Raw genomic sequence first — 26,401 nt, 5'->3', positions numbered from 1 at the left:
CTTTTTTGATACCCTGGGGGTTAACAAACACATGTTGTACCTTATTTGATACCCTGGGGGTTAACAAACACATGTTGTACCTTTTTTGATACCCTGGGGGTTAACAAACACACATTGTACCTTTTTTGATACCCTGGAGGTTAACAAACACATGTTGTACCTTTTCTGATACCCTGGAGGTTAACAAACACATGTTGTACCTTTTCTGATACCCTGGGGGTTAACAAACACATGTTGTACCTTTTTTGATACCCTTGGGGTTAACAAACACACATTGTACCTTTTTTGATACCCTGGGGGTTAACAAACACATGTTGTACCTTATTTGATACCCTGGGGGTTAACAAACACATGTTGTACCTTTTTTGATACCCTGGGGGTTAACAAACACACATTGTACCTTTTTTGATACCCTGGAGGTTAACAAACACATGTTGTACCTTTTCTGATACCCTGGAGGTTAACAAACACATGTTGTACCTTTTCTGATACCCTGGAGGTTAACAAACACATGTTGTACCTTTTCTGATACCCTGGGGGTTAACAAACACATGTTGTACCTTTTTTGATACCCTGGGGGTTAACAAACACATGTTGTACCTTTTTTGATACCATGGGGGTTAACAAACACATGTTAAACACATGTTGTACCTTTTCTGATACCCTGGAGGTTAACAAACACATCTTGTACCTTTTCTGATACCCTGGAGGTTAACAAACACATGTTGTACCTTTTCTGATACCCTGGGGGTTAACAAACACATGTTGTACCTTTATTGATACCCTGGGGGTCAACAAACACATGTTGTACCTTTTTTTATACCCTGGAGGTTAATAAACACATCTTGTACCTTTTTTGATACCCTGGAGGTTAACAAACACATGTTGTACCTTTTTTTATACCCTGGAGGTTAACAAACACATGTTGTACCTTTTTTTTATACCCTGGAGGTTAACAAACACATGTTGTACCTTTTTTTATACCCTGGAGGTTAACAAACACATGCTGTACCTTTTCTGATACCCTGGGGGTTAACAAACACATGTTGTACCTTTTTTGATACCCTGGGGGTTAACAAACACATGTTGTACCTTTTTTTATACCCTGGGGGTTAACAAACACATGTTGTACCTTTTTTGATACCCTGGGGGTTAACAAACACATGTTGTACCTTTTTTGATACCCTGGGGGTTAACAAACACATGTTGTACCTTTTTTATACCCTGGGGTTAACAAACACACGTTGTACCTTTTTTGATACCCTGGGGGTTAACAAACACACATTGTACCTTTTTTTATACCCTGGGGGTTAACAAACACATGTTGTACCTTTTTTTATACCCTGGGGGTTAACAAACACATGTTGTACCTTTTTTTATACCCTGGAGGTTAACAAACACACGTTGTACCTTTTCTGATACCCTGGGGGTTAACAAACACATGTTGTACCTTTTCTGATACCCTGGGGGTTAACAAACACATGTTTTACCTTATTTTATACCCTGGGGGTTAACAAACACATGTTGTACCTTTTCCGATACTCTTTCCATGATGATGCTCAGTTCCTCCGCTGTTCCTGCCATGGCGACGTGACACAATTTCTCACAATATTGGCTAATCACAGATTTCAGATCTAACACAGAATTAACAAGGTCACATGACCTCTGTATTTTTGTCGTGCGACTTAACGTTGCATCGGCTGACAGGAGATCATGTTGTTGTTGCAGCATTCGCCTCAGTCCACCATGTTTATATTTATGAGGATAGGCAGTGAACGCTCCAACTGTGATGATGTCATACCATCCGGCTGTCAAAATAAACCACTCTCAAAGTCTAGAAATACAAACATCATCCCATCCATGTATTCGAAAACTAAAAATCTATCAAAGATCCAGGGAAATGCTCATTACTATATAATACTTGTTTGTAGTACTGTGTAGCCATCAAAAATATGTCATCATTCATAATCCCTACATTTAGAAATATCTTCTCTTATTTTTAATAATACATAAATGCCCCCATCTCCATATGAAATACAGATAGGACTGGACAAGAGGGAAAGACATGGATATTAAAGAATGTTCCACTCGGCCCAGTTAATAATGGAGGCAAAAAAATAAATGTTGATACAAATTACATGTTTACCAAATGACTACACTACTGGATTTTTTTTTTTTTTTTTTCCTGTTTTCATCTCTAAAGACATTTTCACATTAATTTAATTTCATGATTTAGAATTGCGATTGATCTACTGTATCTCTTTCAGAACAATTCTATGGCTATTAAATTGTTCGCGGATTTGAACCACCCACAAAAATAAGCAAAATTTAATTGTACTCAAAAGTTAGTTGGCTGACAGTACCAAGCTAGGATATATTATAAGAGCATGATGAATTACAGCATCTTGTCAGGTGTTTATTTCAAGTAATCATTCTTCAAGATGTCAAAACTAGATCAAGATAAGACACATTAAAAGTACAGGAACAATGAACACTTATCATTATTGGATATTTTGGAACAAACAACATACAATCCACTAGAAAAGTAGGATAAGAAAGTATTGCCAGTTTTTACTGCTGTTTCGGTCCTCGTATAATACCTGTAAATGATTACATCTATCCTACTTACTGCTGTTTCGCGCCTCGTTGATGACAGTCATACGTTGTAAATGTAGGTTAATTGGAACAAACTCCAAGTCTTTATCACCCTTCTTTACACTCTGTTTAAATTGAGGACCTGTCAAACATCCAAAGGATCAAAATTTACGTTATACATAACAAATTCACAAATAATGCTTAGTGTTTCAAGATTAAAATTTAGTTTTAAATTTTTGTTACAATAAATAAAAGCATAGAATCATCATAACATATTAATTTTTTATCATTTAGACATTAATGAAATTGTATCTGTACATTAGTAAAAGTCTCTAATAATATTACAAAACTAAGTCGAGTTAATTAAATTCTTTAACAAAAATACATTGAGCAACAGCATGGTGAGTGCAGTATGATTGTATACACGTTGTGGGTTGCAGCATGATGCTAGATTAGCTGTGAGTCATCAGGCAAATTAATAGGATTACTGTAACTTTCTTGTATCATAAATAGCATGCAGTTAGATTATTTTTGCATTCATAAGTATTATCATCATGCTAAGGTTTGTGGAAGACTACTTGATTTCATTCAATCATAAATGTCTAAACTCTGAGGGCTATAAATCCAAAGCATTTTTCAGTCATATTGAAAGTAACAAACTTCATTAAGTATAATGTAAGTAAAGGTAAGATAACCATGATAATGACACGACTAAGTGTATGTTTTGTCAGCATCAAACAGCTTATAGCACAAGGCAATGATGTCAAAATGCTTCCTATTGCACCAGTTTAATTCAACAAAATCACGCTGTTCAAAATCACTTTCATGCACTTATCACGATACTTGAGTAACATCAAACACCTGCCATTATCTACGTCATTAATAGTGTTAATTTACCTCTCCATACGACATTATCCTGATGTGGATACCAACAATTTACACTTGTAGCATAGAACATCTAATCTTATAATTAACACACGATATGATAGGCACAAAAGCGTGGAAATGTACGTTTCTATAAGCTTCTCTAGCAATCATCTATGTGGTATTTAGACTTAGTCTAACCATTATATAATTATACATATTTATATTCTTACATAGTTGTAAGATCATTGACTATTTTCATGGCACATGACTGAAGTTGCTACATAACTTGGTTATTCTAAGCATTTACACCACAAAAACAATGTCATAACTACATGTGCTAAACTAATATCTAAAACAGGCAAGTGATATACATAGCGGTGTATTTAACTTGTTAGTGATAACAGTGTTTTTAACATGTTAGTGTTTTAGTATGGGAGTAATACAATAAGTATGCAGTATACATACATGCATGTTTAATTTGCCTGTGTCACTCACCTGCTTTCTAATGAAACGAAAAGGATTGCTCTTTTCTGGGATGTTGTATTCCTAATATGTAATAATTCTTTCAAAGACTATTTATTAAACTAATCTGACTTGGAATGAAAGTCACATTATCATATGAATCAACTTGGTAGCTGTTGGCCGAGTCATGATCGAGGTACACTCTACATTTTAGCTATGAGTTTCTTGATGATTCTAACACTTGATAAACTGACACCAGACAAAGGCAGTTGCACCATAACATTAATTTACACTTTGTAAAAGTGTAAATCAACAGACAGATGACTTAGGTGTGAGATCCTGTCAGAATATATACTGAGGAGGAGACTGGATTCTGTGTGTTAATTTAGGTGTGTTGAGATTTATATCTAACAATGATGAACAGCATCGTCAGAGTACCTGTATGTAGATGTGTGTGTGTGCGGACATGTATGTGGGGGCAGGTGTGTGGCGTCAGGTGTGTAGTGAGAGTAGCTGTATGTACCTGTATGTGAACATGTGTTTGGGACAGGTGTGTAGTGAGAGAACCTGTATGTATCTGTGTGTGGGGACAGGTGTGTTGTGAATACCTGTGTGTGGGGACAGGTGTGTAGCAAGAGTACCAGTATGTACCTGTATGTGAACATGTGTGTGGGACATGTGTGTAGTGAGAGAACCTGTATGTATCTGTGTGTGGGGACAGGTGTGTTGTGAATACCTGTGTGAACCTGTGTGTGGGGACAGGTGTGTAGTAAGAGTACCAGTATGTACCTGTATGTTAACATGTATGTGGGACAGGTGTGTAGTGAGTACATGTATCTACCTGTGTGTGGGAACAGGTGTGTAGCGAGTACCTGTATGTACCTGTGTATGAACATGTGTGTGGGACAGGTGTAGCTAGTACCTGTGAGTATCTGTGTATGGGAATAGGTGTGTAGTGAGTACCTGTATGTACCCATGTGTGGGGACATGTGTGTAGTGAATACCTGTGTGTACCTGTATGTGGAGACAGGTGTGTAGTGAGAGTACCTGTATGTACCTGTACCTGTAGAGTACCTGTACTTGTATTTGAACATGTGTATGGGACAGGTGTGTAGTGAGAGTACCTGTATGTACCTGTGTGTGGGGACAGGTGTGTAGTGAGAGTACCTGTATGTACCTGTGTGTGGGGACAGGTGTGTAGTGAATACCTGTATGTACCTGTGTGTGGGGACAGGTGTGTAGTGAATACCTGTATGTACCTGTGTGTGGGGACAGGTGTGTAGTGAATACCTGTATGTACCTGTGTGTGGAGACAGGTGTGTAGTGAGAGTACCTGTATGTACTTGTATTTGAACATGTGTATGGAACAGGTGTGTAGTGACAGTGCCTGTATGTACCTGTGTGTGGGGACAGGTGTGTAGTGAGAGTACCTGTATGTACCTGTACCTGTGTGTGGGGACAGGTGTGTAGTGAATACCTGTGTGTACCTGTGTGTGGGGACAGGTGTGTAGTGAGAGTACCTGTATGTGTACCTGTGTGTGGGGACAGGTGTGTAGTGAGAGTACCTGTATGTACCTGTGTATGAGAACATTTGAGTAGGGCAGGTGTGTAGTGAGAGTACCTGTATGTACCTGTGTGTGGGGACAGGTGTGTAGTGAGAGTACCTGTATGTACCTGTGTATGAGAACATTTGAGTAGGGCAGGTGTGTAGTGAGAGTACCTGTATGTACCTGTGTGTGGGGACATTTGAGTAGGGCAGGTGTGTAGTGAGAGTACCTGTATGTACCTGTGTGTGGGGACAGGTGTGTAGTGAGAGTACCTGTATGTACCTGTGTGTGGAGACAGGTGTGTAGTGAGAATACCTGTGTACTTGTGTATGAGAACATGTGTCAAGGGCAGGTGTGTAGTGAGAGTGCTTGTATGTACTTGTGTATGAGAAAATATGTGTAGGGCAGGTGTTAAGTGAAAGTACCTGTATGTACCTGTGTATGAGAACATATGTGTAGGACAGGTGTGTAGTGAGAGTACCTGTATGTACCTGTGTGTGGGGACAGGTGTGTAGTAAATACCTGTGTGTACCTGTGTGTGGGGACAGGTGTGTAGTGAGAGTACCTGTATGTACCTGTGTGGGGGACAGGTCTGTAGTGAATACCTGTGTGTACCTGTGTGTGGGGACAGGTGTGTAGTGAATACCTGTGTGTGGGGGACAGGTGTGTAGTGAATACCTGTGTGTACCTGTGTGTGGGGACAGGTGTGTAGTGAATACCTGTGTGTACCTGTGTATGAGAACATATGTGTGGGGACAGGTGTGTAGTGAATACCTGTGTGTACCTGTGTCTGGGGACAGGTGTGTAGTGAATACCTGTGTGTACCTGTGTATGAGAACATATGTGTGAGGACAGGTGTGTAGTGAGAGTACCTGTATGTACCTGTGTGTGGGGACAGGTGTGTAGTGAATACCTGTGTGTACCTGTGTATGGGACAGGTGTGTAGTGAGAGTACCTGTATGTACCTATGTGGGGGGACAGGTGTGTAGTAAATACCTGTGTGTACCTGTGTCTGGGGATAGGTGTGTAATGAATACCTGTGTGTACCTTTGTATGGGACAGGTGTGTAGTGAGAGTACCTGTATGTACCTGTGTGTGGGGACAGGTGTGTAGTGAGTGTATCTGTATGTACCTGTGTGTGGGGACAGGTGTGTAGTGAGAGTACATGTATGTACCTGTGTGTGGGGACAGGTGTGTAGTGAATACCTGTGTGTGGGGACAGGTGTGTAGTGAGAGTACCTGTGTGTGGGGACAGGTGTGTAGTGAGAGTACCTGTGTGTGGGGACAGGTGTGTAGTGAATACCTGTGTGTGGGGACAGGTGTGTAGTGAGAGTACCTGTATGTACCTGTGTGTGGGGACAGGTGTGTAGTGAGTGTATCTCTATGTACATTTGTGTGGGCAGGTGTGTAGTGACAGAACTTGAAGGTGTACCTGTGTGTGGGGACAGGTGTGTAGTGAGAGTACCTGTATGTACTTGTGTATGAGAACATATGTGTAGGACAGGTGTGTAGTGAGTACCTGTATGTACCTGTGTATGAGAACATATGTGCAGGGCAGGTGTGTAGTGAGAGTACCTGTATGTACCTATGTGTGAGGACAGGTGTGTAGTGAGTACTTGTATGTACTTGTGTATGAGAACATATGTGTAGGGCAGGTGTGTAGTGAGAGTACCTCTATGTACCTTTGTGTGAGGACAGGTGTGTAGTGAGTACCTGTATGTACTTGTGTATGAGAACATATGTGTAGGACAGGTGTGTAGTGAGTACCTGTATGTACCTGTGTATGAGAACATATGTGTAGGGCAGGTGTGTAGTGAGAGTACCTGTGTGTGTGGATAATTTACACAGGCGATGGGAGAAGAGGGATTCTGTACTAGCTGTCAAGTCCAACACTTCCTTTCTGATAGCCTGCCACTTCTTTGACAGCTGCAGAACACAAAACCAAACATTGTATGACAAAAGGACACAGTGGAAATATAATGTTTCACATTAACATATTCTTGTAAATAATGCATGTATCTAATATACTCTTACCATCTGTTAATGTCTGAGACAGACATTTCCAGTGCTATGATTGTCTTTGTTGTATGTAATTTTAAAATACAAAGTCCGTATTTGGTTACGCTAGAGTGAATCCTAATCGGTATGTACATCATTACAAAGTCTGTATTTGGTTACACCTGAGTGAATCCTAATTAACATCATTGTTAAGTCTCACCATTACCCACCGTCTGTATTAACATCAACGTTAAGTCTCACCATTACCAACCCTCTGTATTAACATCAACGTTAAGTCTCACCATTACCAACCCTCTGTATTAACATCAACGTTAAGTCTCACCATTACCCACCCTCTGTATTAACATCAACGTTAAGTCTCACCATTACCCACCCTCTGTATTAACATCAACGTTAAGTCTCACCATTACCCACCCTCTGTATTAACATCAACGTTAAGTCTCACCATTACCCACCCTCTGTATTAACATCAACGTTAAGTCTCACCATTACCAACCCTCTGTATTAACATCAACGTTAAGTCTCACCATTACCAACCCTCTGTATTAACATCAACGTTAAGTCTCACCATTACCCACCCTCTGTATTAACATCAACGTTAAGTCTCACCATTACCCACCCTCTGTATTAACATCAACGTTAAGTCTCACCATTACCCACCCTCTGTATTAACATCAACGTTAAGTCTCACCATTACCACCCTCTGTATTAACATCAACGTTAAGTCTCACCATTACCCACCCTCTGTATTAACATCAACGTTAAGTCTCACCACCCACCCTCTGTATTAACATCAACGTTAAGTCTCACCATTACCCCCTCTGTATTAACATCAACGTTAAGTCTCACCATTACCCACCCTCTGTATTAACATCAACGTTAAGTCTCACCATTACCCACCCTCTGTATTAACATCAACGTTAAGTCTCACCATTACCCACCCTCTGTATTAACATCAACGTTAAGTCTCACCATTACCCACCCTCTGTATTAACATCAACGTTAAGTCTCACCATTACCCACCCTCTGTATTAACATCAACGTTAAGTCTCACCATTACCCACCCTCTGTATTAACATCAACGTTAAGTCTCACCATTACCCACCCTCTGTATTAACATCAACGTTAAGTCTCACCATTACCCACCCTCTGTATTAACATCAACGTTAAGTCTCACCATTACCCACCCTCTGTATTAACATCAACGTTAAGTCTCACCATTACCCACCCACTGTATTAACATCAACGTTAAGTCTCACCATTACCCACCCTCTGTATTAACATCAACGTTAAGTCTCACCATTACCCACCCTCTGTATTAACATCAACGTTAAGTCTCACCATTACCCACCCACTGTATTAACATCAAGTTAAGTCTCACCATTACCCACCCTCTGTATTAACATCAACGTTTAAGTCTCACCATTACCCACCCTCTGTATTAACATCAACGTTAAGTCTCACCATTACCCACCCTCTGTATTAACATCAACGTTAAGTCTCACCATTACCCACCCTCTGTATTAACATCAACGTTATCTCACATACCACTATAGTCTCACCATTACCCACCCTCTGTATTAACATCAACGTTAAGTCTCACCATTACCCACCCTCTGTATTAACATCAACGTTAAGTCTCACCATTACCCACCCTCTGTATTAACATCAACGTTAAGTCTCACCATTACCCACCCTCTGTATTAACATCAACGTTAAGTCTCACCATTACCCACCCTCTGTATTAACATCAACGTTAAGTCTCACCATTACCCACCTCTGTATTAACATCAACGTTAAGTCTCACCATTACCACCCTCTGTATTAACATCAACGTTAAGTCTCACCATTACCAACCCTCTGTATTAACATCAACGTTAAGTCTCACCATTACCCACCCTCTGTATAACATCAACTTAAGTCTCACCCTCCCCTCTGTATTAACATCAACGTTAAGTCCACTCTTGTATTAACATCAAGTTAAGTCTCACCATTACCCACCCTCTGTATTAACATCAACGTTAAGTCTCACCATTACCCACCCTGTATAACTGTTAAGTCTCACCATTACCATCATCACGTTAAGTCTCACCATTACCACCCTCTGTATACATCAACGTTAAGTCTCACCATTACCCACCCTCTGTATTAACATCAACGTTAAGTCTCACCATTACCACTCTGATAACATCCCTCTGTATTAACTTAACATCAACGTTAAGTCTCACCATTACCCACCCTCTGTATTAACATCAACGTTAAGTCTCACCATTACCCACCCTCTGTATTAACATCAACGTTAAGTCTCACCATTACCCACCCTCTGTATTAACATCAACGTTAAGTCTCACCATTACCCACCCTCTGTATTAACATCAACGTTAAGTCTCACCATTACCCACCCTCTGTATTAACATCAACGTTAAGTCTCACCATTACCCACCCTCTGTATTAACATCAACGTTAAGTCTCACCATTACCCACCCTCTGTATTAACATCAACGTTAAGTCTCACCATTACCCACCCTCTGTATTAACATCAAGTAACGTAACTCACCATTACCCACCCTCTGTATTAACATCAACGTTAAGTCTCACCATTACCCACCCTCTGTATTAACATCAACGTTAAGTCTCACCATTACCCACCCTCTGTATTAACATCAACGTTAAGTCTCACCATTACCCACCCTCTGTATTAACATCAACGTTAAGTCTCACCATTACCAACCCTCTGTATTAACATCAACGTTAAGTCTCACCATTACCCACCCTCTGTATTAACATCAACGTTAAGTCTCAGCATTACCACCCTCTGTATTAACATCAACGTTAAGTCTCACCATTACCCACCCTCTGTATTAACATCAACGTTAAGTCTCACCATTACCCACCCTCTGTATTAACATCAACGTTAAGTCTCACCATTACCCACCCTCTGTATTAACATCAACGTTAAGTCTCACCATTACCCACCCTCTGTATTAACATCAACGTTAAGTCTCACCATTACCCACCCTCTGTATTAACATCAACGTTAAGTCTCACCATTACCCACCCTCTGTATTAACATCAACGTTAAGTCTCACCATTACCCACCCTCTGTATTAACATCAACGTTAAGTCTCACCATTACCCACCCTCTGTATTAACATCAACGTTAAGTCTCACCATTACCAACCCTCTGTATTAACATCAACGTTAAGTCTCACCATTACCCACCCTCTGTATTAACATCAACGTTAAGTCTCACCATTACCAACCCTCTGTATTAACATCAACGTTAAGTCTCACCATTACCCACCCTCTGTATTAACATCAACGTTAAGTCTCACCATTACCCACCCTCTGTATTAACATCAACGTTAAGTCTCACCATTACCCACCCTCTGTATTAACATCAACGTTAAGTCTCACCATTACCCACCCTCTGTATTAACATCAACGTTAAGTCTCACCATTACCCACCCTCTGTATTAACATCAACGTTAAGTCTCACCATTACCCACCCTCTGTATTAACATCAACGTTAAGTCTCACCATTACCCACCCTCTGTATTAACATCAACGTTAAGTCTCACCATTACCAACCCTCTGTATTAACATCAACGTTAAGTCTCACCATTACCACCCTCTGTATTAACATCAACGTTAAGTCTCACCATTACCCACCCTCTGTATTAACATCAACGTTAAGTCTCACCATTACCCACCCTCTGTATTAACATCAACGTTAAGTCTCACCATTACCCACCCTCTGTATTAACATCAACGTTAAGTCTCACCATTACCCACCCTCTGTATTAACATCAACGTTAAGTCTCACCATTACCCACCCTCTGTATTAACATCAACGTTAAGTCTCACCATTACCCACCCTCTGTATTAACATCAACGTTAAGTCTCACCATTACCCACCCTCTGTATTAACATCAACGTTAAGTCTCACCATTACCCACCCTCTGTATTAACATCAACGTTAAGTCTCACCATTACCCACCCTCTGTATTAACATCAACGTTAAGTCTCACCATTACCCACCCTCTGTATTAACATCAACGTTAAGTCTCACCATTACCCACCCTCTGTATTAACATCAACGTTAAGTCTCACCATTACCCACCCTCTGTATTAACATCAAAGTTAAGTCTCACCATTACCACACCCTCTGTATTAACATCAACGTTAAGTCTCACCATTACCACCCTCTGTATTAACATCAACGTTAAGTCTCACCATTACCCACCCTCTGTATTAACATCAACGTTAAGTCTCACCATTACCAACCCTCTGTATTAACATCAACGTTAAGTCTCACCATTACCAACCCTCTGTATTAACATCAACGTTAAGTCTCACCATTACCCACCCTCTGTATTAACATCAACGTTAAGTCTCACCATTACCCACCCTCTGTATTAACATCAACGTTAAGTCTCACCATTACCCACCCTCTGTATTAACATCAACGTTAAGTCTCACCATTACCCACCCTCTGTATTAACATCAACGTTAAGTCTCACCATTACCCACCCTCTGTATGTATTAACATCACAACGTTAAGTCTCACCATTACCAACCCTTTGACTGTATTAACATCAACGTTAAGTCTCACCATTACCATCCTCTGTATTAACATCAACGTTAAGTCTCACCATTACCCACCCTCTGTATTAACATCAACGTTAAGTCTCACCATTACCCACCCTCTGTATTAACATCAACGTTAAGTCTCACCATTACCCACCCTCTGTATTAACATCAACGTTAAGTCTCACCATTACCAACCCTCTGTATTAACATCAACGTTAAGTCTCACCATTACCCACCCTCTGTATTAACATCAACGTTAAGTCTCACCATTACCCACCCTCTGTATTAACATCAACGTTAAGTCTCACCATTACCCACCCTCTGTATTAACATCAACGTTAAGTCTCACCATTACCACACCCTCTGTATTAACATCAACGTTAAGTCTCACCATTACCCACCCTCTGTATTAACATCAACGTTAAGTCTCACCATTACCCACCCTCTGTATTAACATCAACGTTAAGTCTCACCATTACCCACCCTCTGTATTAACATCAACGTTAAGTCTCACCATTACCCACCCTCTGTATTAACATCAACGTTAAGTCTCACCATTACCCACCCTCTGTATTAACATCAACGTTAAGTCTCTCCCATTACCCACCCTCTGTATTAACATCAACGTTAAGTCTCACCATTACCACCCTCTGTATTAACATCAACGTTAAGTCTCACCATTACCCACCCTCTGTATTAACATCAACGTTAAGTCTCACCATTACCCAACCCTCTGTATTAACATCAACGTTAAGTCTCACCATTACCCACCCTCTGTATTAACATCAACGTTAAGTCTCACCATTACCCACCCTCTGTATTAACATCAACGTTAAGTCTCACCATTACCAACCCTCTGTATTAACATCAACGTTAAGTCTCACCATTACCAACCCTCTGTATTAACATCAACGTTAAGTCTCACCATTACCCACCCTCTGTATTAACATCAACGTTAAGTCTCACCATTACCCACCCTCTGTATTAACATCAACGTTAAGTCTCACCATTACCCACCCTCTGTATTAACATCAACGTTAAGTCTCACCATTACCAACCCTCTGTATTAACATCAACGTTAAGTCTCACCATTACCCACCCTCTGTATTAACATCAACGTTAAGTCTCACCATTACCCACCCTCTGTATTAACATCAACGTTAAGTCTCACCATTACCACCCTCTGTATTAACATCAACGTTAAGTCTCTCACCATTACCAACCCTCTGTATTAACATCAACGTTAAGTCTCACCATTACCCACCCTCTGTATTAACATCAACGTTAAGTCTCACCATTACCACCCTCTGTATTAACATCAACGTTAAGTCTCACCATTACCCACCCTCTGTATTAACATCAACGTTAAGTCTCACCATTACCCACCCTCTGTATTAACATCAACGTTAAGTCTCACCATTACCCACCCTCTGTATTAACATCAACGTTAAGTCTCACCATTACCCACCCTCTGTATTAACATCAACGTTAAGTCTCACCATTACCCACCCTCTGTATTAACATCAACGTTAAGTCTCACCATTACCCACCCTCTGTATTAACATCAACGTTAAGTCTCACCATTACCAACCCTCTGTATTAACATCAACGTTAAGTCTCACCATTACCACCTCTGTATTAACATCAACGTTAAGTCTCACCATTACCACCCTCTGTATTAACATCAACGTTAAGTCTCACCATTACCCACCCTCTGTATTAACATCAACGTTTTAAGTCTCACCATTACCCACCCTCTGTATTAACATCAACGTTAAGTCTCACCATTACCAACCCTCTGTATTAACATCAACGTTAAGTCTCACCATTACCCACCCTCTGTATTAACATCAACGTTAAGTCTCACCATTACCCACCACCTCTTATCAATTAATCATCACGTTAAGTCTCACCATTACCCACCCTCTGTATTAACATCAACGTTAAGTCTCACCATTACCAACCCTCTGTATTAACATCAACGTTAAGTCTCACCATTACCCACCCTCTGTATTAACATCAACGTTAAGTTACACACTAGTCTCACCATTACCCACCCTCTGTATTAACATCAACGTTAAGTCTCACCATTACCCACCCTCTGTATTAACATCAACGTTAAGTCTCACCATTACCCACCCTCTGTATTAACATCAACGTTAAGTCTCACCATTACCCACCCTCTGTATTAACATCAACGTTAAGTCTCACCATTACCCACCCTCTGTATTAACATCAACGTTAAGTCTCACCATTACCCACCCTCTGTATTAACATCAACGTTAAGTCTCACCATTACCAACCCTCTGTATTAACATCAACGTTAAGTCTCACCATTACCAACCCTTTGACTGTATTAACATCTTTGTTAAAACACCACTAATAGTTAGTAATAACAACTACAATTTGAAGCATTATTTATAAACTTAGGTGTGAATCGTTGTGGTTAGTTAGAACCTAGTGTTAGGAACAGTGTTAGTGATCTAAGTGTTTGATGTCATCTCTAGGTTGGGTAGGTTCACGCTGGCTCTAGCATCAATTCTCTTAGATCAATCAATCGATCAATTTTTGTCTCTCCAATTGGTTTTTCAGTTCACTTAATACCAAGGAATTGAAGAAAGAGCTTTACAAAAACGTGTGAAGATTTTTACAGGACCACTGCTCTTTTGCTGCAGTTCAAACAATCATAATAACCAATGAGAACATCTAACACATATCTCTAATAATAGCTTGGCCAATAAGAATAAGCCAATAAGAAGATTTGATGCATATATCTCTACAATGGATTGACCAATGAGAATATCTGATACAAAAAACCACTGGTGAGTTTAACCTAGAAATGACACCTCCATAGCTACTGCTAGCTGTAATCAATCTATTATTGCAAGGTTGCTGGCCATGAAATATTTACTTTTCATGTCCTATAATATTAGCCTGACTCCTATATTTTGTATATTCTGATCACCAATTGATTTGTGATTTATTTACATGTCTACACTTTCAGATAAAATATCAGTCAATTCACTTCAGGAACCATAAAGACTTTCTCAAGCTTACTTGTCGTTATTATTCTGTATAGAGATATCAGGTTTTTTTGGGGTTTTTGTTTTGTTTTGCCACAAAATCCAGGTAACAGAAGAACTCAGATTCAGTATAATACACTTTAATTGTACAAAGTGTATCAAACCATCCAGGCTTTTATTGAGACCAGCAACTTTGCTTGTTTCTAACTTGATTAGCTGTTTCTGTATCACCTAAAGAAAACTTGTCTTATGCCTTTTACATCTAATTCAACTAAATTTGTCAAGTTTTGCTAAGTGTTACATCAAATTAAAAAAGAGAAATTGATTCAAGACACGTTGTCTGAAATGATTTTTTAACCACACATTCTGAAGCAAATTATTTTCGCTTGCCGAAATCTTCAATAGGCTATGCATACACAAATAGCTGACCATGCGCCCACTACCAAACTAGCTTTAAATATGTTAACAGTGGTCAGTTCACTCATAGAAGACACTCACAGCTTTATCAAATGGAAAGGCAGCATCACATCAATATCACAAATTCCAGGAATCTGACAATAATAATATTTTCATAATAGTTCTGGAAAGTTTAAAAAGAAAATTGTTTTCACAGATATAAACTGAACCATATATCATCAAGAAAATATTTGTAATGAGATACATGGCAAAAATGAAATTTGGATCAGGTACAAATGAAGCATAATATACATTTTGGTTTTTTTTTTAGTTGCAAAACTAAGAGAGTTTCCAGATGAGAGAACTGACCCTGTTGCCTGTATAGCCAAGTGTATCACGTTCCACCTGAATAGTTAGCCAGAATATTGAGAATGTCTATGTATTTAGAGACAGTCGCAGCACATGTGGTGATTTGTGATACTTGCTCTGCCTCTACCAAAGGTAACAGCTGAAACACAACGGTTTTACAGTATAATTATTGCATCAATCACTCAAATTATAAAACTTTGAAAGAACGTCCATGCCCAGGCAATATCTTGTGGTGTATGCATTCAGGGTATGATGATAAATTCTACAGCGACTATTATCTTGCAATGATATCTGAACAAATGGATTCTGATGGAAACAATACAAGATTAACAGTGTAATTATTTTTTTTTAGTACACTACTCATTTTTTTTTTTACATTTTACCCCAAAAATTGCAAAATATGTATGCAATGCACTGCAGAATCATATGGCTATCCATAGATCACAAGATTGGCAGTATGTCCATTACACTGTATCAATTTATTAAACTGGAAAGGTATAGAATTCAACTCTCCCATTTTCTCTGCGTTACCCCCCCTGATATAAAATCTCTCATTACACATCAAGTACATAATTGCGGATAATTTTCCAACATATATCATAAATACCAAATCACCAGGCTCCCAGTACTTAAGACCAAAAGCGCAAACTGAAGTTAAAGACTTCAGCCAGTTCTGGAGTTCATTATGAAACTTATTAGAAGTAACTAATTTTTACTTAGAATTTAATGATATCATTTTTGACTTTAATAATTTGTTCAGGGATATTGAGGCCCAGCTGACAAATAAAACATTAATACTGATTTCACAGAACAAATTTTAGTAATTACTATTTATATGGTAACTAAATAATCATATAATAATAAAATTAAATACTATTTATTTAATCAACAAAGAATGGAAAGTGCTTACCTGTCCTAATTCCTGTAGTTGTGTTATTTTGGACTTCTCTTCATCAACCCACATTCTCCTGAAATTCATTAACATTATTGTTTAAAGAACATGTATTTTAAAAATCTCTGTATATACATGGTTTACTAAACATAGCAATTGAAATTAAAAAAAAAATAAAAACAAAGATCCCAAGGTATATATTCTTTGAACCTAATCTTTACCTAAACTTGCATTTGACAGTGTTGTTTACAGTTTTTGTAACATGAAACAGTTCAAAAATTGCAATCGAACATCTAGATGCAGATCTGATTCTAAAGAGAACTCTCTAACTTTGGACAATAAATAGAAACTGCTTTAGATATTCAATATATATATTTGTATTATAGCCTACAGTGGTTTCAAGAATTTCATAAATCTCTTTGGAAAAAATAACCTATATTTTTGGTATCATGCAATATATACTTAGGTATTAGTACAGAGTGTACGACATATCAGAAACAGATAGAGGAACTTACAGGAGCTGACAGGGTATGTCAAAGGACAGTTTGCTCTCGCCCATGTACTCATGTACCAGTAGTTTTACACTGCCGTCGGTGGTGTCAAACCGGAATGTCCTTGTGGTGATATTGTTATACATCGGGCGTAGAGTGTCAATTCGTTTGGAGCGACGACGTAATGCTATTAGTCTGTGTTTCTCATCACCAGTACTGACCTGGAATTGTTATTGAAGTAATTTTCATTGTTTTAGACTTTTCATTTTAACTGGTACAGGTAACAGGAAATCTGGATATCAATGTCTTAAGGATGTACACCTCTGAGAAGTCAAAATTTTCTTGTATTAAACTTTTTTTCTCATATAGATTATTGGAAAAAGGAGTTCATACCATAAAAGAAAATGGAAGAAAAAACATATGTCCGTGTGCTCGTTTTTGAGCCTTTGTCACTCAAAGACACCTAGTTGACAAAATATTGGATTTTATGGGAATTTTGCCATTTTGAACATATAAGATAGAGATTAAAGCCATAATTTCCTAATGAGGTGTTTGATATGTATGGATGTTTGTAGAATTTATTTTCCAGTAGTTTTCTTTAAAAATATACCAGTTTTGATCAATTAGACTAATATTTTTTCTCAGAATAACAACATATGCTACCCCTACCCCTTAATTTTGAGCTACAAAATGCACCATTTTCAGCCATTTTTGCCAAATTTAACCCTTTATAGAAAAAGTTCTGGTATTAAACTTTTGTTATTATTTTGCATATCAATAGGGAAACGGTTGTTCTTTCTAAATCAGAAAGAAAAATTGGGGGTCTGTGTGCATACTTTTTTGCCCCATTTGAATTTTTGTTATTTTTCAGTATTTTAGAGTAAAAAACAAAAGTGCCCAAATTACCATTAAATGTGAAAATAAAGTCACAAAAGTGAATTGTTTCACATATTAATGCTCAATATTTTAATTACTACGAACCTACTAACGATTTGCAGAAAAAAATAGCTAAATGCAGCTAAAAATGCTGGCGCAGTGATGATTTAAGTAAAAACAATTTCAGTAAAAAATGGAAAATCTGTGGCTCTACTTGAAGCGAAAAAAGACACAATTAAAAAATGGCCGCCAAATGGGTCATTTCTTGAAATCCCCGTATAAAAAAATCTACTAAAAATAGAAATGTAATTTTTTGACAAAATTTGCATCTGTCAACTTTCTACAGATACTGATAAATTATATTTGAAAATCTCATAACTTCTTTGATCTATGTTGAAACGAGACTTCAACGGGACTGAAACCTCAGAAGAATACATCCTTAAGTTCATAATGAATATCATTGCTAAAATTATATTTTTGAAGTTGTACCAAGTAATTAGGCATATCAAAATATAACTATCAGAAGTTTGTGACAAAAGTACTTAAAGAAAGAATTTTTCATATTTCTGTTAAATATTGATTTAATGATAATAGCATGGTCTGCCAAATATTTATAAATTCGTACACATAATAGTAGTTATGGAATGGCATAATGATTGAGTGATCTATACACATTTTTAATTGCCCTAGGACACTTAAATTAATCATCTGTCATTTGCATATCACCTCCAAAGAATTTTTTATTACTAAATGTTATGCCCTAGATGATATTGATCTCCACCTACCCTACTCTGACTATCATGAATAGATAAGTTGTTGTCGTTTATCCATGACATCACTGTCACATGGCCATTCATCACAGGGTCTGGTCCCCTACAATAAACAATTTATCATGTTAACTAGAGATTTATTGAAAAAAAAATATCATTGCACATATCTCCTAATTAGCAAATGGGTAGTTTATATTCTCAAAGTTTTATGACAGCTAGTATCTTCACAGGTTCAAAATGTCTACAAATATATAGTATCTACTCTGTTTTTGCATATGACAGAGTTAGCTCCCTTGTGGGTTTAGGTATCCATAAATTGTGATGTCATTATTTTTCACATTGCTTTCTTTGAAAAGTATGATATTACTTGCAAACACATGATGTCACAATCAATACCTAACCACAAGGGCAGATAACTCTGTAATATGCAAATAGAGAAAAGATATCATACATTGTTAGCAATCACATTGACCAGGAAACCAGCTGTAGTGTTACAATGTTAAGAGTTTACTTACTGTAACTCAAGGTTCAGCTTCATATCAGGTGCCATCAGTAGATCCTGGAGAGTGAAGATCACCTGTCCAAGCTGGGACATCTGTAACAATGAAAACATAGCTAACAATCAGACCAACAATAATTCTTCTTTCACTTAATGATATTTTCTTTATATTTAAAATTACTATAATTTTTTTTCCCTTTTCAACATTGTGGAGCCAGTTCATATCTTAATGTGCCTATCATCCTCTCTTTAACATGGAACACTGTCAGTTTGATTCCTAGCTAGCTGTAATGATATCTTACCGTGCCAATCTTCATCTCTTTAACATGGAACACTGTCAGTTTGACTCCTAGCTAGCTGTAATGATATCTTACCGTGCCCATCATCCTCCCTGTAACATGGAACACTGTCAGTTTGACTCCTAGCTAGCTGTAATGATATCTTACCGTGCCTATCATCCTCTCTTTAACATGGAACACTGTCAGTTTGACTCCTAGCTAGCTGTAATGATATCTTACCGTGCCTATCATCCTCTCTTTAACATGGAACACTGTCAGTTTGACTCCTAGCTAGCTGTAATGATATCTTACCGTGCCCATCATCCTCTCTTTAACATGGAACACTGTCAGTTTGACTTCTAGCTAGCTGTAATGATATCCTACCGTGCCTATCATCCTCTCTTTAACATGGAACACTGTCAGTTTGACTCCTAGCTAGCTGTAATGATATCTTACCGTGCCTGTCATCCTCTCTTTAACATGGAACACTGTCAGTTTGACTCCTAGCTAGCTGTAATGATATCTTACCGTGCCTGTCATCCTCTCTTTGACATGGAACACTGTCAGTTTGACTCTGGTACATGTGTCCACTCCATTAAGGTTACCAAAACCAATGGTCTTCAAAAACTGAGGATTTCTACTTTTCTGTAACAAAAGCACATAATTAGTCTTCTAACAGATATAGTCTGATATACAATAAACCAAAGTTTATAAACAGTGTCAAGGGGAGATAATTATGATTTATGATATTAAATATTTTTACCTTTTAAAGTGTCCAAGACAAAATATAATTTTTTCACCTGTTTTCAGTAAGACAAATGAGAGTTAACTCAATCTGTACTGAAGAAACCAAATTTGTCTTTGGAAGAGACAACAGAAATAACTAATATTGTGCAAAGTATACAAAAATGAGAAAGCTTGATAATTTTACATGAAGAGAGACAAAGAGATAGTTAATTTTGACTGAAGAGTCACACAAATTACATTACTTTTCTCTACAGAAACAGGGCAGATAACTAATTGTGTAAGCATGCAGAGGCAGGGGAGACAACTAAATTCTGTTTGAAAGTTTGTGAATATGAAGAGATTGGGAGACAACTATACATGTAGTCTAAGTTATAAAGAGTCAAGTGATACAACCACCAATTTGTTTATCGTTTGGCAAACCCAGAAATCTGAAATGTGCATTTTTGTTTGTGAGAGAAAAGGGGAGATAACAGCTAACAGATTGATTTATTAATTTACCTCAACAACTTCTGTGTGATTGTGTTGTATCCAGTTTTGTTGTGGAGGTATTATAGTATAGAGTACAACCAGTGGATTGGGGGCCTTCCCGCTACTGTCACCCTGAAGGTCTTCACAACCTGTACAAAAAGTACATTATTATATAATATTATAGAGTAGAGGATTGGGGGGCCTTCCCGCTACTGTCACCCTGAAGGTCTTCACAACCTGTACAAAAAGTACATTATTATATAATATTATAGAGTAGAGGATTGGGGGCCTTCCCACTACTGTCACCCTGAAGGTCTTCACAACCTGTACAAAAAGTACATTATTATATAATATTATAGAGTAGAGGATTGGGGGCCTTCCCGCTACTGTCACCCTGAAGATCTTCACAACCTGTACAAAAAGTACATTATTATATAATATTATAGAGTAGAGGATTGGGGGCCTTCCCACTACTGTCACCCTGAAGGTCTTCACAACCTGGACAAAAAGTACATTATTATATAATATTATAGAGTAGAGGATTGGGGGCCTTCACGCTACTGTCACCCTGAAGGTCTTCACAACCTGTACAAAAAGTACATTATTATATAACAATATAGAGTACATGTACAAAGGAACACAAAGTTCTGCTCCATTCACAGAAGTTCAGTTCTGTATCAATAATTGTTCTACATTTTGAGAGAGAGCTGCCTTCCTCTTTCAACAAAGCTTGGAAGAAATAGACTAAACACAAATATACATTTTTTTCATTTTTTTTTTTTTTTTTTGCAAAATCACTTCTATGCACCTGATCTTCATTCTATCCAAAAGGTTCTCAGAAGATTGATTAACAAAACATTTACTGCATATTGTTAAACCTCACAACTGATATAAATACAATGTAGAACTACATGTGACAAGATACTCACTTATACAGAGCTCCATGGCCGGGTCTTCATCTGTGTTACCTGTATCAAATATATATCAAACTATTACATCCTTCATTACTGTGAACAATTTATCATATAATACAGTATATATAACAAGACAAGTAAATTTTTAGCACATATCAACCTACATATGAGACAAACAGGTAAGATTGTGCTTTAACCTCTGATTTGTGGATATTTATATGATCAAAATTAATAACTATAACCCTCTTATGTGAATCAATAATTCAACAATCAATATGTTAATTCAGAATATATATAAATTACAAATAGTTATTGCAAGAAACTGAGATGAAGGTTACAAGCTTCACATTAACCAAATTAAACTAGCTCACACAATTAGTATGGTAAAACATCTAAAATGATTACAATACTTTAGATTAAAAGACCTCAAATAACTAATATTGAACATAACCAGAATTAAACTAGCTCACACAATAATATGTCAATTTCGAGATGCCAAAATGACGAGGGTAAAATATGATAATATGGTTACTGCCGTATGTCCCGACTTTTGGTCATTGTGATGTCATATTTCAATGTGATTTTTGTGTTGTCATAATGACCAGAAGATGGGACTAATTGATGGTAAGTTGCACTTAACCCACATCATTTTGGTATTTGGAAACCCCTGAAATAATCAAGTTATGACATCTTAAATGAGTGGCATTAAAAACTTGATTACATTACATTTGCTAAAATAAATGAATTACGAGTAAATAAAATGTTATCTAAAATATTGTTGTTTGAAGCAGTATATATAAACAATCAAGCTGATTCCCTTCACCACTAACATTAGCTGATACAAGTAAATAGAGCTTTACATGAGTAACAAGCATAGACAAGTGGAAATTTGAGTTTATACTGAAATAACCTTCACCTCAAAGTGTTGATATGTAGTGAACCAGTCATAAGTACCAGGATTTTAAAAATCTCGAGAAGACAAAGTAAAGGTTCATGCTTTTCTGGAGAAGAATTATTCTCAAAGTTTTATTGCATAAGATTGACACTTTGTAGACAAAATAGACAGTTATCAATAATTTGCTTAAAATGAAGTAAGTACCAAATTTTCTTTACCGAGTAAAGCCACCTGATTTTAGCTTGTGACAAATCCCACACCATCTAATCTAAATTTCATTACCCCTCAATGTTTGGAGTGTGTTAATTTTTGGCAACAGAATGTAACCCCAGAGAGGCCCCATAGGGGACAGAGGTCGCACCAGATTGAGTTTCGTACTCCATCCCCGTGTCGGTTGGAGGTGGCTGAGAGATCGGGTCCCGTCCAGTCCGAGCCTGAATCTGTTCCCGTAAACTCTGGAGCTGCATTTTGAGACACTCATAACTGGCGATGTGAAGACACTGTATCCACAAGTCACGCTCCTCCTCAGTTTCCGTGGCAAACTGGTATGTATGTCCATCTCCCTCGTAAACTTAAATTTTAAAATAATCAATAACTAGAGATAATATGTTTTAATTACATCATAAAAAGTAAAGGTTACTAAGACTTTTAAATAACAAGCAGCTTTATAAGCCGCTGCAGCAACCACAAGTTTTTTATTTGCCCTTTTGATCCACCAATTTGTTAACTGCTAAACAAATATCCAACATTGCTCAGGGGAGATAATTAAAACTTTTCAGGTATCATGAATAAATATTCATTGACGCACCACTCAGTAATTTTATTTATTGATGTATCAGTGAACATCTCTATTAATAAACAAACAATTTACCACATCACCCAAATTAAATAAATAAAAAGGATCCAATAGTTTCTGAAATTTGAACGAAAAACTTAATTAAAAGAAATAAAGTATTCTGAGAATATTGGTACCATTTCATCAAGGTCTATCTCATGTAGGTCATATATACTAAAATATATTTTGATATAATAAATTTACCTATAATGAACCCAAAGAGTTCTCCTGTTTCCGCTCCAGCAGACAATTCTATTGTACAGCGTTCCAAGATCAGCACGCCTTGAGGGTCCCCTTTCTGTTAACAAATATATCAGCGCTCATCAAGGCAACTTCATTTTCTCATGACTAAACTCTTGTAAACTGAGTTGAAACATCTTACTGGGTATGGACATGTGTCCATCTTAAAAAATTTTGTATCAAAATATTTTTAAATGGGGTTAATCTATGACCAACAAAAGGAGCCATTTGTAAATATACTGAATTATTATCAGGTTATCAAAATTTATGGTGATTCAAAATTTAATTTACAAGAATATCTCTACAACAATGAAAGCAATACTTACAATGTCTTTACTCTTGAAATAAAATAAAAGATTTCCTCTTAAACGGAAGAAGCGCTCCACATTTACTGAAAAAAATACAAAAATACACAAGCATGAATATTATGATCAGATAGGCAAAAGCAAAGGCTTACAATTAAACAATTCTACAATGTTTTAAGAAGGTTATATAGTTGCACACAGTTACCATTGGACAATATTAAATGATATTTTTATTAACATTGAATTGATGACATTTACAGAAAGGTTTTCCGTGGATTTGCCTACCTTCTCCTTTTTTAAATAGTCCATCGTGTTTATCTTTTTTAACATTGAATTGATGACATTTACAGAAAGGTTTTCCGTGGATTTGCCTACCTTCACCTTTTTTAAATAGTCCAGTCGTGTGTTTATCTTTCATCCACAGAACACCTTCTTTTGAGAAGTGTGTAGATGACTGGCGGGCAAGAAAGGCCAACTCTTTACTGTTGAACCTCATTGTGGCTCATCAGACCATTCCACATCCTACACAGCTATAAGTCTATTCAGTCTACTGTTCATACATTAGTGCTTAGTGCTTCATCTCTACATTACTGCATGACTGGCACTTGTTATAAATCAGGAATTTTCATTTTACCACTGAAATAGAAAAAAAAAGACAGTTGGTAGAAATTCCATGTATATAATTAGTATAAACCAACTTTCTTTTTTGCAATAAATGTATCAAATATGTACGAAATCAATACATGTATATGTATATTATTATATTGTGTAGCAGGTTTTAATTAAAATATTGATATGGTTGTATACTTTTATACTTTACACAATATAAGCTCTTCTGGAATAGACCTAGCTGGCATCCTCAATACACAGAAACTGTCCCTGCATGTTGTAATAAGGGTGCTGCCTCATGACTACAGAACAACACTAGTCACCAACCAGTACCAGGACCATTGTGTTTCTCGTGCTGTCTGAGGGCACCCTACAGGATACAAGGCCATGGCCAGTACACTGTCACCAGATGCAAAGTGCCAAGGCCGGGGCCTGAACCAACGAAACTGTCACCAGATATAACGTGCCAAGGCCGGGGCCTGAACCAACGAAACTGTCACCCATCCAAGACTACCAAAATTGGGCCGCGCTCACTGTTGCTTATAACTACACTTATATGATACATAATAAAGCGAGCTGATGGAATATGCGGCTGATATCCATGTTTATGAAAACTACAGTGAACTATATTAAAGGTTTCATGTGAATACAGTCTTATTTAGAACTACTCCAACAATGTTAGAGGTATAGCACGATGAGACACTTTTGATCATTAATTTGTGTCGAAATTGGGTATCAGAATTTAAGTTTCCAATATCGAGAATCTAATATTATTGGATTAATTTAGAACATGCCGGCAGTAAATATCTAATTTACTGTATTTGTCAGAATATATGGATGATTTTTAGAGGTACCTTTCAAACATTCCAATGTGAGCTGGTTGCCTTACATAATCACATTCACATACATCCCAAACCCATGTTACAAGCCCACGACATGTCTCTCACTTCATAGTGATCATGACTTATACATATTCAAGATAGGCCTACCAGCCAGCCAACTTAAGGAAAGTGGCTTATTAAATGACACATCGTTTGAGTATTTGACGTTAGGAGACTGTAGCAGTATGCCTACTGTACATCGACAGACTGACAGGACTTTGACGTTACGTCGATAAATATATACCAGGCTATTTATACTATATATAGAGGTTATTCATATATTTATGCTATATAGTATTGATAGAACGTCAAGCTATATGCTACTCCTATAGTAAATTACTCCTTAAGAGAAAACGAATAGGAGGGAGGGGCAATGAGGGGGGCGGGAGAACTATACATGTAGCTAGGCCAGGTCACATCATCATTTGATCAGTAGAAGTTGTGACACATTTACAGATATTACTGAATGATGTTCGCTATGACTTGATCACTATGTGCATCAATTGACTTACAACTGTTTCATATCTATACATGTATCGATCGTCTTCTGCTTTTATCCTGTCAGATGCATTTAGCCACTTCCGGAAACAGTAGAGCAGGTAAATTAAGGGAGATTACTCTATTTTCTAAGTCTACTTTCACTTTGTCCATAACTTTTTTGACAGTCACGGTCTTTACAGTAAACATTTCTGGATATGTAAACATCAACTAATGTTCGCACTTTTTTAATCAGTAATAATACAGATATCATTTATAAATCACTTGCATCCGCGCATTTTTCCTACATATACATTGTACGTTAAATAACGTGTACTGAAAATGTACTAGTC

General features: G+C 37.4%; 1 protein-coding gene across 3 annotated transcripts in view; it reads right to left on the bottom strand.

Annotated features, from left to right (window-relative positions):
- Window positions 1-26,170, bottom strand: part of LOC138327563 (inositol polyphosphate-4-phosphatase type I A-like) — a 45,736-nt gene extending 19,566 nt beyond the window's left edge. The window contains exons 1-16 of one of the 3 annotated variants that reach the window (XM_069273745.1): window positions 26,084-26,170; window positions 24,497-24,717; window positions 24,367-24,403; window positions 24,103-24,167; window positions 23,741-23,834; window positions 23,063-23,272; window positions 21,822-21,860; window positions 20,923-21,041; window positions 20,206-20,322; window positions 19,416-19,495; window positions 18,916-19,003; window positions 17,279-17,475; window positions 16,782-16,839; window positions 15,908-16,010; window positions 2,630-2,737; window positions 1,531-1,808 (exon numbers count right to left, since the gene is read on the bottom strand). In XM_069273745.1, the coding sequence (XP_069129846.1) occupies window positions 1,531-1,808; window positions 2,630-2,737; window positions 15,908-16,010; window positions 16,782-16,839; window positions 17,279-17,475; window positions 18,916-19,003; window positions 19,416-19,495; window positions 20,206-20,322; window positions 20,923-21,041; window positions 21,822-21,860; window positions 23,063-23,272; window positions 23,741-23,834; window positions 24,103-24,167; window positions 24,367-24,403; window positions 24,497-24,577 (1,674 nt within the window). In that variant the 5' untranslated portion in view covers window positions 24,578-24,717; window positions 26,084-26,170. Of the gene's footprint in view, window positions 1-1,530; window positions 1,809-2,629; window positions 2,738-7,294; window positions 7,398-15,907; window positions 16,011-16,781; window positions 16,840-17,278; window positions 17,476-18,915; window positions 19,004-19,415; window positions 19,496-20,205; window positions 20,323-20,922; window positions 21,042-21,821; window positions 21,861-22,983; window positions 23,273-23,740; window positions 23,835-24,102; window positions 24,168-24,366; window positions 24,404-24,496; window positions 24,718-26,083 lie in introns of those variants that run through there. The other 2 variants (XM_069273746.1, XM_069273747.1) reach the window with 2 other exon arrangements.
- Window positions 26,171-26,401: the final 231 nt, after the last annotated feature.

This window comes from Argopecten irradians, chromosome 7 (assembly GCF_041381155.1).
Source record: "Argopecten irradians isolate NY chromosome 7, Ai_NY, whole genome shotgun sequence".
Taxonomy (NCBI): Eukaryota; Metazoa; Mollusca; class Bivalvia; order Pectinida; family Pectinidae; genus Argopecten; species Argopecten irradians.
The sequence above is the reverse complement of the archived record's forward strand: the minus strand, read 5'-3'. Positions and strand labels throughout refer to the sequence as shown.